The sequence below is a fragment of the Cheilinus undulatus genome, linkage group 4 (assembly GCF_018320785.1).
Source record: "Cheilinus undulatus linkage group 4, ASM1832078v1, whole genome shotgun sequence".
Classification (NCBI taxonomy): domain Eukaryota; kingdom Metazoa; phylum Chordata; class Actinopteri; order Labriformes; family Labridae; genus Cheilinus; species Cheilinus undulatus.
This window is the reverse complement of record NC_054868.1, coordinates 32499823-32514641: the sequence shown is the minus strand read 5'-3', so window position 1 is coordinate 32514641 and position 14819 is coordinate 32499823. Positions and strand designations below refer to the sequence as shown.

Here is a 14819-nt window from a genome sequence, read left to right as displayed (position 1 = left end):
ATAAAATAATCCTACGTCATTAAAGCATTTCATCATTACATGTAAGGATTGCCAAGTAGCAGTTCCATGTTAAAAAAAATGCAGATTGATGGAAATTACTGAATTATCAGTACTTGTTATGGAGCTTAACGCTACTTGGCACTTGAATGGGATGTCAATCTTTTATGAGGCTAAATAATATAATATTTTATACAAGAATAACTGATACTGTATAGAGAGGAAGACTTTTTTTCTTTTGCCTCTCGACCTCAGAACTCTTTTCAACATGGGCTACAATGAGTGTTTTGATTGGTCAGATGAGTGCTCGTTTAAAGTAAAACTTTGAAAAAATCAGCCATGGTCTGAAAAAAAGGAATTGCCACAATCATGTTGATGGTGTGAATTTATGCATTGCATTGCTACAGGCCCATAAAGAAAAAAATACCTGCAAAATGGATTGCATGAAAGACATGCGTCTGGTTGCAAAGCTGTTTAGTGCCAATCTTTAGATTTATATTAGTGGGGCTGTTGATTGCTTAGTTGATGAGCTTTCATTTGACCAGAATCTCCTTGGTTTGACAGTGGCATGTATGGGGAGCTGGATGGAGTGAGGAATGGCAGGAGTGTGCAACTGTGTGCATGAGTTATGCAGAGGAGACAGAGTGGAGCAATGCAAGGTCAGGCAATACAGTTAGAGACAGGCACACAAAGTGGTGCAGAATGTGCTGTCTTCTGATTATTTTGCAGCAGATATGCTCTAAATAACTGAGAAAAAACACACATCTTCAACTGAAAGATGCAGGCTGTTGGTATTGAAAGTGGTGCTGCTGAGTGTCTCTGCTCCGCCCTCCCTCACAGCATCAACTCCTGTGGCCTCTTTATTCACTGGTTGGAAAACACATTGTATTAAGTCCCTTTATCATGCCATTAAATATCCACAATGGCATTAGTGTCTGTAACAAACAGAGAGTAGAGGAGAGAGAAGGCGATTTCTTAATAATGCTCCAAGAAGCTTATTTTGCTACATTTTTTAAGTTCATTAAGATGATCAGAATGGTGTAGTGAGGACACAATAAGGTACCTGTCACTGAGTTCACTGATTTTGAGATACAGTGAAGGTTTTTTATTCATTCATACATTCATTTATTTAGTATTACTTGGAAAAACCAATCAATTGGTCGGTGTTTAGGTGTAATTTCAGTTGGCCTAGTTTTTCTTTGGTTGAGTACAGGCCTATATATTGGACTTGTATAACCCCAATTCCAAAAACGTTGGGGCACTGCATAAAATATAAATGAAAACAGAAAGCAATGGTTTGCAAATCCCATAAACTATTTTTAACAATTGAGTGTGAACAACATGTCAAATGTCCAAATCGATACATTTTACCATTTCATGAAAATATAAGCTATTTTTGAATTTGATGGCAGCAACGCATCTCAAAAAAGTAGAGACGGGGTAACACAAGGCTGGACAAGTAAGTGTTACAGCTAGAGGAGCTAACTAAATAATTAGGCTAATTGTACACAGAACAGTAACTGGGGTATAAAAGTGACATTTTAGAGAGACAGAGGCTCTCAAAAGTAAAGATGGGCAAAGGTCTGTCTGTTTCTCAATGTAAAATTGCAAAGACTTTGAATACCCCAGTGGTTTTGTTGAAAACTACATGAGATGAGGAACTTAAGAAAGAATCACATATAAAATCGCAATATTGGGTAAAACAAGACCAGGTTAAAACCTAGTATATGGCTAACCACAACTATCTGGGATGCCTGTTGAAATGCCTGACTGGCACAGTGATTTTGTCATTATTGTTGGTTTTTGTGTGCCAAATGTGTTGTGGCAACTTAAATGTATAGCTATATGCTGTCCTCTTTCTCTTTCTCTTTTAATAGATCTCTCCTCTGTGTAAATATGAAACACTATAGAGACGTGTCAGACTTCGCTGATAGAGACAGACACTGAGACACTGAGATTAAACGTTTTTTGTAAGATATAAGTCTGTAATGGTAGTAATTTTTTACTAACAATAATACTGACAATAAAACACTAACTGTTAATGAATGGTTTATTTTAACATAAAATAAAAACTGCAGCAGGTTTCATGAACCTGCTGCAGTTTTTTAATTCTCCTCAGACAGGTGTGTAATGGTCTTTATATGTGTAAAATTAAGCTCCTGAACTCCTAAGTTACTAATTTATCTGTTTAAGATTCTTATCCATCTGTCTCTGGTTCTCACTGCCTCAATAAACATTACTTAAAATTCCAGTGTTCCTATTGTTTTTTATATCTGTTTATTATCTATAAACAGCACATTTATCATACTCCCTGCAAATAAAGACATGTCAAACATTTAAGCAGCGTTCTCTTAACAACTCATATGCAGAAATTTTAGCATGTATTTGTTCCCCATAATCATGTAGTATTATGGGAATATTTACCAAATATTTTGTTAAAATAGCGCACATGCTCATGATGGAAAAATTCAAAACCAAAGATTGTGCAAGAGACTCGAATCATGAGTTAAATAGCTAAATACTGGACAAGCCTACCACCACGATTGAAAAGCCATGTCGTAACAGACCGGGAGTAGAGCAAGAACATTTTTTCTGTCATGGAAAGCTATCAGTGTTACTCTCTGCACTTGTTTGGATGAAACATGATGTCTGGTTCAGACAAAAGCACCGCTGTGGCTCAGTCTCAGCTAATGCAAGGCCTGCTAGTGGAATTGTTAGGTGGGATACAACTCATTAGCTGTTTACAACAACTAACCTTTTCCCCGTAACTATCACATAAACATGCCAAAGTGGGGGTCAGAAGAGCAACAAAATCGTTTTCTGTTGCAGAAAGCTTTCCGTGTTGCTCTCAGCGCTAACTGTGATGAAGATATGTGTTGGTCCGGCTAAGGCCGAGCTAACATTCGGCTAGCAGCCGTTGTATACAAGCACAACAAGTAACCCTTTCCCCCTTTAACTATCACACACTCATGCTGAAGCGGATTAACAGAAGAGCAAAAAAACCCTTTCTGTTACAGAAAAGCTTTTAGTGTTGCTGTCTTCGCTTGTTTTAATAAAGAAATGTCCAGTTTTGACAAAGTGCTGCTGTGACAGCCATTGTCCACAAGCATTCACACAACAAGTTACCTTTCCCCCCTCAACTATCACATAGTCATGTCAGCAGAAGAGTGAAATATCTTTTCCAGCATCAAAAGCTTATAAGGTTGTTTTATTCTTTGTCAGACAGAAATGTGGCCCAGTTCTGGTGAAACAGAGGCCATGCTAAAGCTATATCTGAAGTATTCAGAGCAGGGGAGGCAGCTATTAGAGGGCTTTCAGCACAAGTAAACCCCGCCCATAATGCAACTCTGTATGTATTGCTCTAGTTGACACAGTGGATCAGCCATTACCGCCAGCATTCAATACAAGCAAATGCAACTCTGTTATGGTAGGGTCTTGGAAGAAGGGTCACTCACTCAGTTACTCAGTCAGTCAGTCTGTATACAGACAAAGCCATATGTAGGGCTGACCTCAGCGGGCAGCCAAAAATTACTCTAGTTTATTTTCCCAATTCATTCAGCCCTAAAGTTAAAGCTGTATCAAGCAAAGAAGAGCAGTTGTAGCTTTGTCTTCCTTGTTTGTTGCCGTAGTAAAGTAGCTCAGCGATAAATATGTTGCATATTGTCAGGGTGGCTCTGTCATAGTGACTGCCAATGCAATACACAGCCTGTTACACCTATAAAAAATAAGAATTTATTTAGCTTTGTAAACTGTTGGAAATATTTGAGGTAATGCAAGAAACCAGCTAAGAATATACAGCATAGGAGTGGTCATTTTTAAATTTAATTCTAAGTATTAAAAAGTAAAACAGGGCATCTTAAGAGTAAAGTATGTTTATTAAATGTAGTCAGTTATAAAAACAGCATATATTGGATTGTTTGAAAAACAGTACATGCTTACTTTAGAATTTCTTGTGAAAGCATATGAACTGCAGTGACTAATTTGTTGCCTGGGAAAGTTTCATTTTGAGTCTTGTGGTTAGAGCAGAGATGTTTTGAAAAATTCCACTGAATAAGATGTAGCTGCTGAATAAAAACTCTTTATGCCAGAAGTCATCAAGTTCACCTTGACTTCTGTGTTTGCTTTTGGTGTTCCACATTTGTCACCACAATGCCTTCAATAGAGACAACATTAAGACTTGGGTGACTTAGCGTCCATGAATGCAGCACCATGAAAGACTTTTAAACACAATTAAAACACACACAACATTTTCAGTTAAAGGGCCAAAACATGACAGACCCCTATTTGGACACATTAAAAAGACTTCCGACAGAGATCTTCTATTGTCAAGCAGCTCTGAATGTAAGGTAGTAGAATACAAATGAGGTGTTTAAACTAATACACAGCACGAAACACACACCTGCACTGACTCACAGATGCAAACACACAATATATTTCTACCAAGTGCATCGGGGAGTTTATATTGAGTTACAATGCAAAGTGCTCAGCTTCAAACTTAATTTAATGCTTAAGTCTTTGTATCCAAATGTTTGAAAGTGTGTGCCTGTGTGTGTTTGTGTGTGTGTAAGATGTAGAGGATGTCAGAAAAGAGGAGACAGGAGATCAGATTAGGGAGCTGTGCACATCTGTCAGCATGCAGCCTTCTTCAACACCATTAGATTAGAGCTAATGAAGACACTCTGTGTTTGTATATTTGTTAGTTTGGGACACACAGGACAAGAGAGGGTGCCTGGCAGTGATTCTTTGTTCTGACATCGGCTGCTCAGGTCTCATAAATCAGGCAGGGTTTCTTGGGTTAAATTAAAAGCAGCATGACAAAGATTGGTAATAGAGTTGTGGCGTTTTGCCCAGTTGAGAGACAGAGAGGGTTATAGAAGTTTTGAAATGAAAAAAATATTTCTGTTGGAAACACATGGTGAGAAGTGCAACAAAAGCAAGAAGAAGGAGCAGGAGGGGTGCAGAAAAAATGCAATTGAGAGAGCGATCTTTCCTCCATGCTGCTTCAGCCTTCCTTTCAAATTAAAACAGCCCCTTGTCTCCTGAGAGTGTGACATTTTCACGGAGCAGGCTTGGGAAGGAGGGAGGTTCAGAGATGGAGAGACAAGGAAGAAGAAGGGGGGAGAAAGGGGGGGAATGTAAGAATAAAGAGATATTGAGAAAGAAAGGAGACAGTAGCAGAGGGGGAATGAGTGGAGGTGGGTAGGTGGGTTCTCAGGGTTTCACTTGGTGATGTTAGGGGTGGATGGAGAGAATGATGAGGAGGGAGGAGAGGAGAATGTGCGGGGGTTATTAGTCCAGCCTCCAGAGGCTACTAATGCACTGACCTTCATTAACTCGCATTACTGTCGGTGTATGTGACTGTGTGCGCGAGAGTGCAACTCTCTTTAGTTAACACTCATTACGGAGTCTTTGTTTAAAGGCCAGTAAACTAATGAAGTCATTAAATAAGTGCAGGAAACCCTGCTTCAAGTATTGAAACCAGACACCGAGGTAACTTTAAGGACAGTGACAGCCACTAGAACAATGTAGAGAAAGAATGACTGTGATATCCTTTCTATCTATCTGTCTACAGGCTCTTCTTGACACTCAGAAACAGCTGCGTTCTCAGATTTCCAACTTCACCTTCAACCTGGGCTTTTCTGGAAAGTTCTACCACACAGGTTTGTTCAGTTTACTTGCTTTTCTTTCAAACATACCGGTGACAAGCAGCAGACTCACTTAGAGTAAGATGTAAAGCCTTTATTGCACAACAGAAGTGCATCTATAAACAGAAGAATGATTTTCAAATTAAATAACAAATGAAGTATAAATAAGCTTCAAGTTTACCTAAAGAGGGGATTTATGTAATTTTTATTGGCCAAATAGCAAAGCTTTATGTTTTTAAATGAATTAGGTTATCATGTTACACATGAGCTACCATAAGGCCACATGAGCTGGCTTTTTAGATTGCTTATTCTTCTTACCCTTTTTATCTCTCCTTCAACATACTCCTCTTCTGCATCAACACACTGCTGCGTTCAGGTCTTCCACTGATCAAAGCAGTGTAGTAGATCTTCTTCAGACAGTTGTCTCACAACCTCTGATTTGATTTTTTGGCCAGAGACTGCTTTTCTATTTTTTGCCATTATTCTTATACTGAGTCGTTGATCATTTTGTACGGTTTGTTTATTGTCTTGGACATCCTCTCTGCCTTCACAAATCTTTATTGTCATGCAAACACATATGACATGCAGTACACCTCAGTAAATGAAGCAGAACATTAAGATGGGCTTTTGTTCGATTTCACCAGAAAATAGAGTTAATGCTTATTAGCTCAACTTTTAAGCTAATCATTTTTTGATGACTTACTAGAAACACATGCACTTCAGTCAGTAGCTAACAGTGAACTAAATATGTCACTTATTTGAAACTTGTAACTGAATACCCAGCCTTTAATATGTTACACTCCGTGTTACTGTGAACTTGGTGGTTTTATCCTCATAAGTGCAGTCTCATTATTTAATAGCCATTCCATACATATGTGTGCAGAAACCTGTAAATGGCTTTTTTTTCTTTTTTTTCTTAAAAAAAAGGATGAAAAAGTTTAATCCAAACAGTCACAAATAAAGGGCAGAAATGCAGTTAAAACATGAAAAGCAGCTGTTCGCTAATTAGCACTCACCTATGATGAATTAATTGCCCTTCACTTCCCAAACTGCAGCATTATTCAACCAGACATATGAAAATAAAGAAAGCTGCCCATTACTTTGTAGACTGTTATCCTGGTGGCTCTGTGAGGGATGGATTTTCCTCTGTTGTTATATTGGTACATAACCAGCACCGAAATGAAGCTCTTGCTTGGACTTTGCTGTTTATAGCTAATTGTATCGTGTCCTATGCTGTTTGTGGGTCCAAAAAGATATAAACTTTTAGCCCAATTTAGTAACTCGTTTTTTCTGAGGTTGTCAGGTGATGTAAACATGTGCTATTTTGAACAGATTGAGTCTAAAAAGCCAAATCTAAAGCTCCACTTTGTGGTAAATGGTCACTGCTGCTGTCCTAAACTCTTTTTGCCCTCCAGTCCTTCATGTCCTTCTACTGTAAACATTTGCGCTATATTTACATTAATAACAAAATATTTGACTGTTTAGAGTGGACTAGGGCTGAACGATATGGACAAAATTTTATATCTTGATATTCATGCCAGATATCTCGATATCGATATGATACGATAAGACTATGGGTTTCATTGGAAACTAAGCATTTTTCAGAAAAATAAAAACATCATTATACAAAAAGATGTGGAATGTGCAGTTTTATTGATTAGAACTCACCGTCAGTCATCAACATTAACATAAAGTCACCAATAAATAAAGTAGAAATCAAACATTTTACTGCAGCCCCAGAGCTACAGAGCTCAAGCACGGAGAAGAACAGGAAGGTAGGGGGAGTAGAGTTGATTCTACACGGTTCTTATCAAATCTTACATACTCTGTGTTTGCAACTGCCTGAGCTGTACATGCAGGGCGAGTGGGGAAAATATATCCAGATATCGTTGATTTTTGCGATATTAATATCTTGAATGTTCATATCCCGATATAGATACGATAACGATATATCTTGCAGCCCTAGAGTAGACCATTCCTTTGTATTCTAGTTTGCTGAAGGCTTTACATAATATGTTTGCATTCATGCCACAGAAGTCTTTACACCATCATTTAAGAAAATATCCATTACTTGGTTTTAAACAGTATCAGTGAGATTAATGCTGTGGCACTTTTGCAATAAAAATGCACATTTTAATCAGTGCATTAATTTTTTTTTTACCAACATTTATCTCCAAAGACTGTGACATTTGAATGCAGCATTAATTAAACTACTGTTTTTTTTATCATTCTGTCTTTTGATTGTGCGGTCACAACAATAATTACACATATTTGTGTCGACATACTGCTTTGTATCCTGCACTCTGTTGTGGAGCCAAGGACAGATAACAATGATTTTCTACTTCAAGTGTTGATATGTGCACCAGGAGAACAAAGCAGTAGGTTGCAGAGGAGGAGAACAATAGAGGTGAGACATAACATTATTAGAAAAAAAACAAAGAAGAGAACATATTAGTGGAGCATCTGTTATTACTATGGCATCACATTTCATCACCATGGTATCAGACTATGCTACCTATTTTAGCAACAGGATCTTAATGCAAGCAGGTTGCTTGGTGATGAGTTCCAACCTGGTAGAGGCTCTACACTTTTGAATGTGCTCTGTATCTGCATGAAGCTTACATTTATACATGAAATCTCCTGTCCTTTTGTCCTTGTGTGTCTATGCTTGGGTTTTTCGTGTGTGCAGGCACAGTACAAGAGGATGAAGGAGATGATCTGCTTCTGAAGTACGTGGATGAGTTCTGGTGGTTCCCGCACATGTGGAGCCACATGCAGCCTCACCTCTTCCACAACGAGTCGTCCCTGCTGGAGCAGATGGTCCTCAACAAGGAGTTTGCTCTGGTGAGATTCACGCACACACAGATGTACTCACACAATCACTCGGACACATTTCTTTACAGCTGTCAATTTTGTGGTTGCTTTCTTGTTGTGTGTCCTTTTAATCATGCTTTTGCTTCCCATGATTGCATTCTCGTATTTCTTCAAGGACAACTGTCAGCATTAGTAATTGTTATTTTTCTAGCCACAGCACATTAGAGACATGATGTTTGCAGGGCAGATAGCTGGAACTCGTCTCACCGGGGTACAGTGATAAGAGTCTGTGAGTGGGTAAAGAAAGATACACTTGATACCCATTCTCCACATTTTATAGGAAACATTATTACAGCCTGGATTACATTCACATTGAAATGTTTTTGTTCCCAGCCATGGTTGGGTGATGCTATCCTTCAACCAGACACCTTACAGCTCCTGAGGGGAACTTTGAGTTGGTGGCAAATTTTGTTGTTACATGCAGACCAAACAGTGCCTCTAATCTCTGCTGATTTTGACCTGTTTGTAAGTTTTGTTTATTGATTACATTTAACCAGTTGAATGTAATTAGGAGCTGTTTCTGCTGCGTGCTTTTGATCAATCTGTTAGGCACCTACCCCCAGCTGCCATTTCGGTTATCGAAATAATGATACAGAAGCAAAGATGCACGTAATCCGACCAAACCATTTCAGTACAGTACTTCTGTCTAGAAGTGTACCAATCCAACATGTGCCAAAGAGGTACTTCAGGTCATCCCATGCAGACAGGAACACACATCACTGGTGCACAAACATACTGAACATCAGTTCTTGCAAAGAAAACAGAGAACATAAGCTCCAAGCACATCATTGTTGTGAATCAAATCAAACCTAAACCTTTAAGGGTGCTGCAGCTGCAAATGATATGAAGATTCATAATGCCTATTTCCGACTCAGTGCATGTTTTACTGTGTGCAGCTTCCACGCATGTACACTCTGTCTTGCACCATCCTGGCTTTCATACTAGGCACATCTTTGCTGCGTGTTGACTTCAACTCCCTGCTGTCACAAGCCTGTATTTCTTTTTTGTGTTACCTCAATGAATCAGCCTTAAAACGACTTTATTGATTGTGTTGTCGAAATGAGCCAGAAAAACTCAGGAAAAAGCATTCTGGACAAACTAAGGGGCAAATCTGCTACAGAATAGAGCAGCTTTTTCCATATTGTTTAGCACCAAAAAATGCAAAAAAATGCCAAAAAAAAAAAAAAAAAAGACTCCACCAGGTCCACACAGCACATGCAAAGGGAAAATCAATGCTAACTGCACAGAAAATGCACGCAAACTGGTCAGCTGAGCAAACGGCACCATGCCGCATTTGTAGGGGGAGGAAAGTTCAAAATTCAAATTGTTCCTCTAACATGCAACTCAGCCTCTTTATAAACTGCACCTAATCCACAAAGGCCAGCACTAACAGACACTGAAAGTGGTGCAAAATAACCTCATGTCATTTTCTTTCTCTCCCAGAAAGAGGTTGTTACTGCAGTCGTTACTGTGTATCCCAAAATAAAGTTTTTTTAAAACTTTTTTCTAAACAATGTGCCTTGGGACCCAGCATGAGCGACTTTAGAATAAAACATGTTTACAAGTGAAATACATTATGTGCACGTGTCATCTCCTAGCAGAAAGAGATAAATTATTTTGTTTGAAAAAAAAAAAACAACATTCAAACAGGAAGTGAGCTGAAGTGTTAGAGGGACAGTTGTGAGTTTGAAATGTCATTTATTTTACCGTATGTGATCAAAGATCAGAGCAGCTCACATTAATATCAAACATCTTTAGATAAATCAGCTAATAGGGACAGTTTACAGACAGGCTGACCTCTTTACAATATGCTTAGAGGAAGTTTATCTGTGTGTGATATATTTAGTTGTCCGTTATCACACCTGTTTGACTGTAAATTGTTTGCGCCTCTGTACAGTAAAACGACTTTGCAGCAGTGCACACAGTGCATGCCCGGCACATTGAGATGTTTTGATTTAGACAAAATTAGTCCAAGATATTTCATCTTGCTGTTAGATAGAACAGGATCAGCATAGATGGGTGCTTCTCTTGTATTTTAATTGTTTTCTGTGATTATTCTTTTGAAAGGGGGAGAACAAACTGATGTTGGAGGGATTGTCATTACGCACAGCAATTTGGCAAAAACAAACAACAGTGGCCCTAAAATAATCTGACTTACCTGTAAAAGGTTATAAAGAACACTGTAGCACCTCATAACATACTCGTGCTGTCTCATACTAACTGCCGTGATGTGCGCAATGGTCAGTAATATCTGTGTGTCATTGCCTCTGTCTCACCTTCTCCATCAAATAAATGTTGCATTGCTTCTCTGTTCATTCTAGACCACTGATGTGTAAACTTGTAGAGTGAAGTATGTAATCTGTTTCAGTTTGGGCTGCTGTCAATTCTCAAAAAAAAAAAAAAAATCCAGAACATTCAAATAATTGATAAAATATAGATTTACACAGCAGGAACTTAAAAATCATACAGAATAACTTCTCTCAGCTATAACTGGCCAATGACTGACTTCTAAACCTACAAGTTTGTCCGATGATAATGTATTTTATGTGATTTAGTAACAACAGCAACAGCTTTGAATCACATATTCATCTAATCATTATCTAATATGCCACCAGGTGTGCACTTTGCTGCATGTATCTGCAGGAATGTGATCTCACTCTGAAAACTGTATTAATTATTTTTTCTGTCTCAGACTGTCATTATGTTGTTGGTGATCTACCTGCAAGCGATTGGCACACCAGTGACTGTGAGCAAGTAGGGCATCTTAACTTTGCCAGAGTGATCCATCTGATAACAGATGTGGAATCTGGCCAGTCCACTTAGTTACTCTCCTGACATTTTCAAGAAAACTTCAGTACAGCCTCCCTCTGAAATCCCTCTGAGTCACTCGTCTTCCCACGCTGTAAACCCAGATTTTGTTTCTGATTAAACTTTTGAGCAATCATTAATTATTCTTTCATGTTTTGTAAAAAAAACATTGACATTACTAAATCAAATTTGTTATTTGTATTGTTCAGCTGAAAGATGCAATGCGATAATCACGTTAAGCTGACTATGTTTAGTTCTTTAAGGGGGGGAGGGGCTATTTCAAAATTTCAAAAAACCAAGGGTGAGACTGTCAGTGCTTCTGTTGGCACCGGCAGGCGATGCTTCCACCATGACAGTCCACATGTAGCGAAGCCAATGCTTTGCCTTACTGTGTCTCAACCCCACCTGGGAGGGAGTAATCAGCGAATTAGATTTTGGGAGTGATCTGGATCACCGTCTGGATCCAGGAATGTTTTTAATGGATTCTTCACTATTGGGAGATAGGGCTAATGGTGGAGGTCTGCTCTCTCTGAGTGCTTTTCTAGTTTCATATATTTTTATGTAAGTTAAACTTAGCATTGTTATTTCATACAACTTAGACTTTATTAATGTGAACTAATGATTTTTACTAAAGACTACTAATATACACTAAATATGTCCACTGCATAAAATTAAGGTTCTATGTTAATAAAACTTGACCTCTTTAGTAGCTTGTGTAAAAACTAAAGTGGTATAAGGCAGTCGGTTTACTCTTGCTTATTAGTAATGTCAACTAATTCAGATTTAGAGTGCAGGTCACAGGTCCCTCACAGCAGTGTTCCTACACAGGAAAAAATCCAGTTAAACTCCTGATGCTTGCTCTAAAAATGTAAGCAAAATGTTCACACACATGGTTTAATGTCTGTGAACAGGGCTGTAGATTCTACATGTGAGAACTCCAGGGATGAAACGTATCGACAGTGGGTGTTCTGCTGATGTGCACAGTATAGATATGCCCTTGCTATATTGATAAAACAACCCAATCAGGGTAGATTTACACTCCCTGCAGAACATATTTACTGATGTAAATTAGCTGCACATGAACATCAACAGCATCCAGCTGAAGGGTTGCATTTCTCTAAGCATGAGCATCAAGAATGCTTTCAATATAGCACCCATCATGTACCCCGTTTTGTAAAACAAAACAAGCAATTAAGTGTTATTTCCCTGTTGGGGAGTAACGCTTTTATTTTGATGGGCACACCTGAGCCCTGTTCAGTGTTTCCCATTTAATCGTAAGTCCACAAGGTCGAGTGCTTTTGTTCCTCTGCTCTGCCTTGTTTTTCCTGTGATTTGTCAATATGTGTGTGTTTATGTGTATGAGTGAGTGCTTGGAGATGATTTGTATGACCGTACAGAGGGGAGGGGGCTGAGTGGGTCGTGTTGTTGAAGGTGAGTGTGATCATAAAGTGCGATCCCTAACCTCTATTGTACACACACACATACATTCTCCTCTCGCTCATCCCCTGACCGCTGATGCTTCGCTTTGACAGTGTGTGTAGGTGTGTGTCAGAGCGAAGGACAACACCATCAGTCTGCGAAATGCACCCGGCGACCATCCACCCTCACGTACACATGCTCCCACAAAATATATATATTTTTAATTTCAAGCCTTGAAGGCTAGCATCGTAACAAACAAACACAACATGCTCGCTCTTCTCCTACAAGGTCAGGCTCTGTGATTGTGGGTGTTTATGCACCTACATGCCTGAGTCATATATGCGCTATAACTCCAGTGTTTATGTATACAACCCTCACGTATGTGTTTCTGTGTGACCTCCACCTTTAGGAGCACAACATCCCAGTGGACATGGGCTATGCCGTGGCCCCGCACCACTCAGGCGTCTACCCGGTTCACCTGCAGCTCTACAAGGCATGGAGGCGCGTGTGGAACATCCAGGTCACCAGCACTGAAGAGTACCCCCACCTCAAACCAGCCCGCTACCGCAAGGGCTTCATCCACAGCAACATCATGGTGAGGTGACAATCACACATCCATGCAAAGCAAACACTCAGCATGGCTGCAAGCACACACATGCAAATCTTCTCATCCATAAATGCACTTTGATCTATTGACATGTCTCTGCACATACATGGAAATTGATTAGCACTTTCACAACTGTCCGCTGGATATCCATAATTGAACATCTTATTCATTTGTTCCTCTGAATACCAAATGGGTCCTACAAGTATCCATTCAACTATTTTCCTCTCTATTGCTGTGATTACTTTATATTTTTCTTGACTTTTTTGAGCGCAGATATGTGTCCCAGCTTTTTTTTTCTCTGTAAGGCTCAGGGTGGTAATAATTTAGTGAGTGTTTTCACAGCTGGTGGTTGAGTATCCCAAGATACAAGTGCTGATGCACTTAGAGGAATATGCTGGCCTGGCAGACAAAGCATAGATGTTTTTGCTGTCTTACAGACTGAAAGAAGTGAGTTTGCCATCTAAACATGATAAAAATATCTCCACAAGGTACATAATTGAGGCATTTCCATATTTTATCATTGCATGTGTTCTTAACAAAACACAATTCATCAAGCATTGGTGTTGAATCAAACACAACATTTTAAGCACGTTTCACTGTGTCCTTGCCCGCTGGGAGCAAAACATGATTTGCTTAATTCGTCTGACTGAAATTAAAACCATGAAATGTAAATTCTTGGAGCGACTAAATCAAAGCAAGCTTTAAAAATGCAGATTCATTGAGTCAAAAGAGTCTGTTTGTATCTGCTCTACTCTTTTATCTCACTTTGAAAAGAGCTGTTTCTATCTTTGTTTAAATAAGTGTTTGCTGAATAGTAACCTGTGTGCTGATTGTTTCTCGCAGTCCTAAACAGAAAATCAATGTTTCTTTGCATAGAGTGTAACCATCACGCTGCGTGTGCAGCTTTATGTGTGTGGCGCATGAATTCTTTGACCTATGTCTCACTATGGTGAGCACAGCTCCATGTTGGGTGAATATTTATAGGCTTCCCAATGCGGCTTAAGGGGCGAGTTTTACTTTGTGCATTCATTTGTGTGGATTCATAAATGGGAAGGAAGTGTATCATCGAATAAGGATGCAAAAACACTTTCATGCACCAATAAAAAAAAGTAATCAGTCACTGCTCAGCTTGAGACAGCAGTACAATGAAACTCTTGTTGTCCCCAATTTCACCTTATAAGCAAGTTGTCTTCATCCCCCCCCCCATCCATCGTCCGTCCTCCTCCCCCGCCTCCTCCTCTTCATTCACTTGTCAGTCAGGCTCTTTGTCAGTGTGCACAACTGCTCCCATATTGACAAAAGAACCAATCACATCTGACACCAAAATTACCAGTCCATGTTGTTCTGCCCTGTTCAGATCCTGAGCAAACAATTTGAGCAGACAGCTCTGTCAATTTCCTAATCAGTCCCACAAGTCTGCTTTTATTTCTTGACATTTTGTCACAGCGTCATAAAAGACAGCCACTTAA

General features: G+C 39.2%; 1 protein-coding gene across 1 annotated transcript in view; it reads left to right on the top strand.

Annotated features, from left to right (window-relative positions):
- The window catches only part of ndst3 (N-deacetylase/N-sulfotransferase (heparan glucosaminyl) 3), a 78401-nt gene that overhangs the window by 20153 nt on the left and 43429 nt on the right, over positions 1–14819 (top strand). The window contains exons 3-5 of the mRNA XM_041784420.1: positions 5570–5657; positions 8332–8486; positions 13153–13338. Of these exons, the coding sequence (XP_041640354.1) occupies positions 5570–5657; positions 8332–8486; positions 13153–13338 (429 nt within the window). The remainder of the gene's footprint in view (positions 1–5569; positions 5658–8331; positions 8487–13152; positions 13339–14819) is intronic.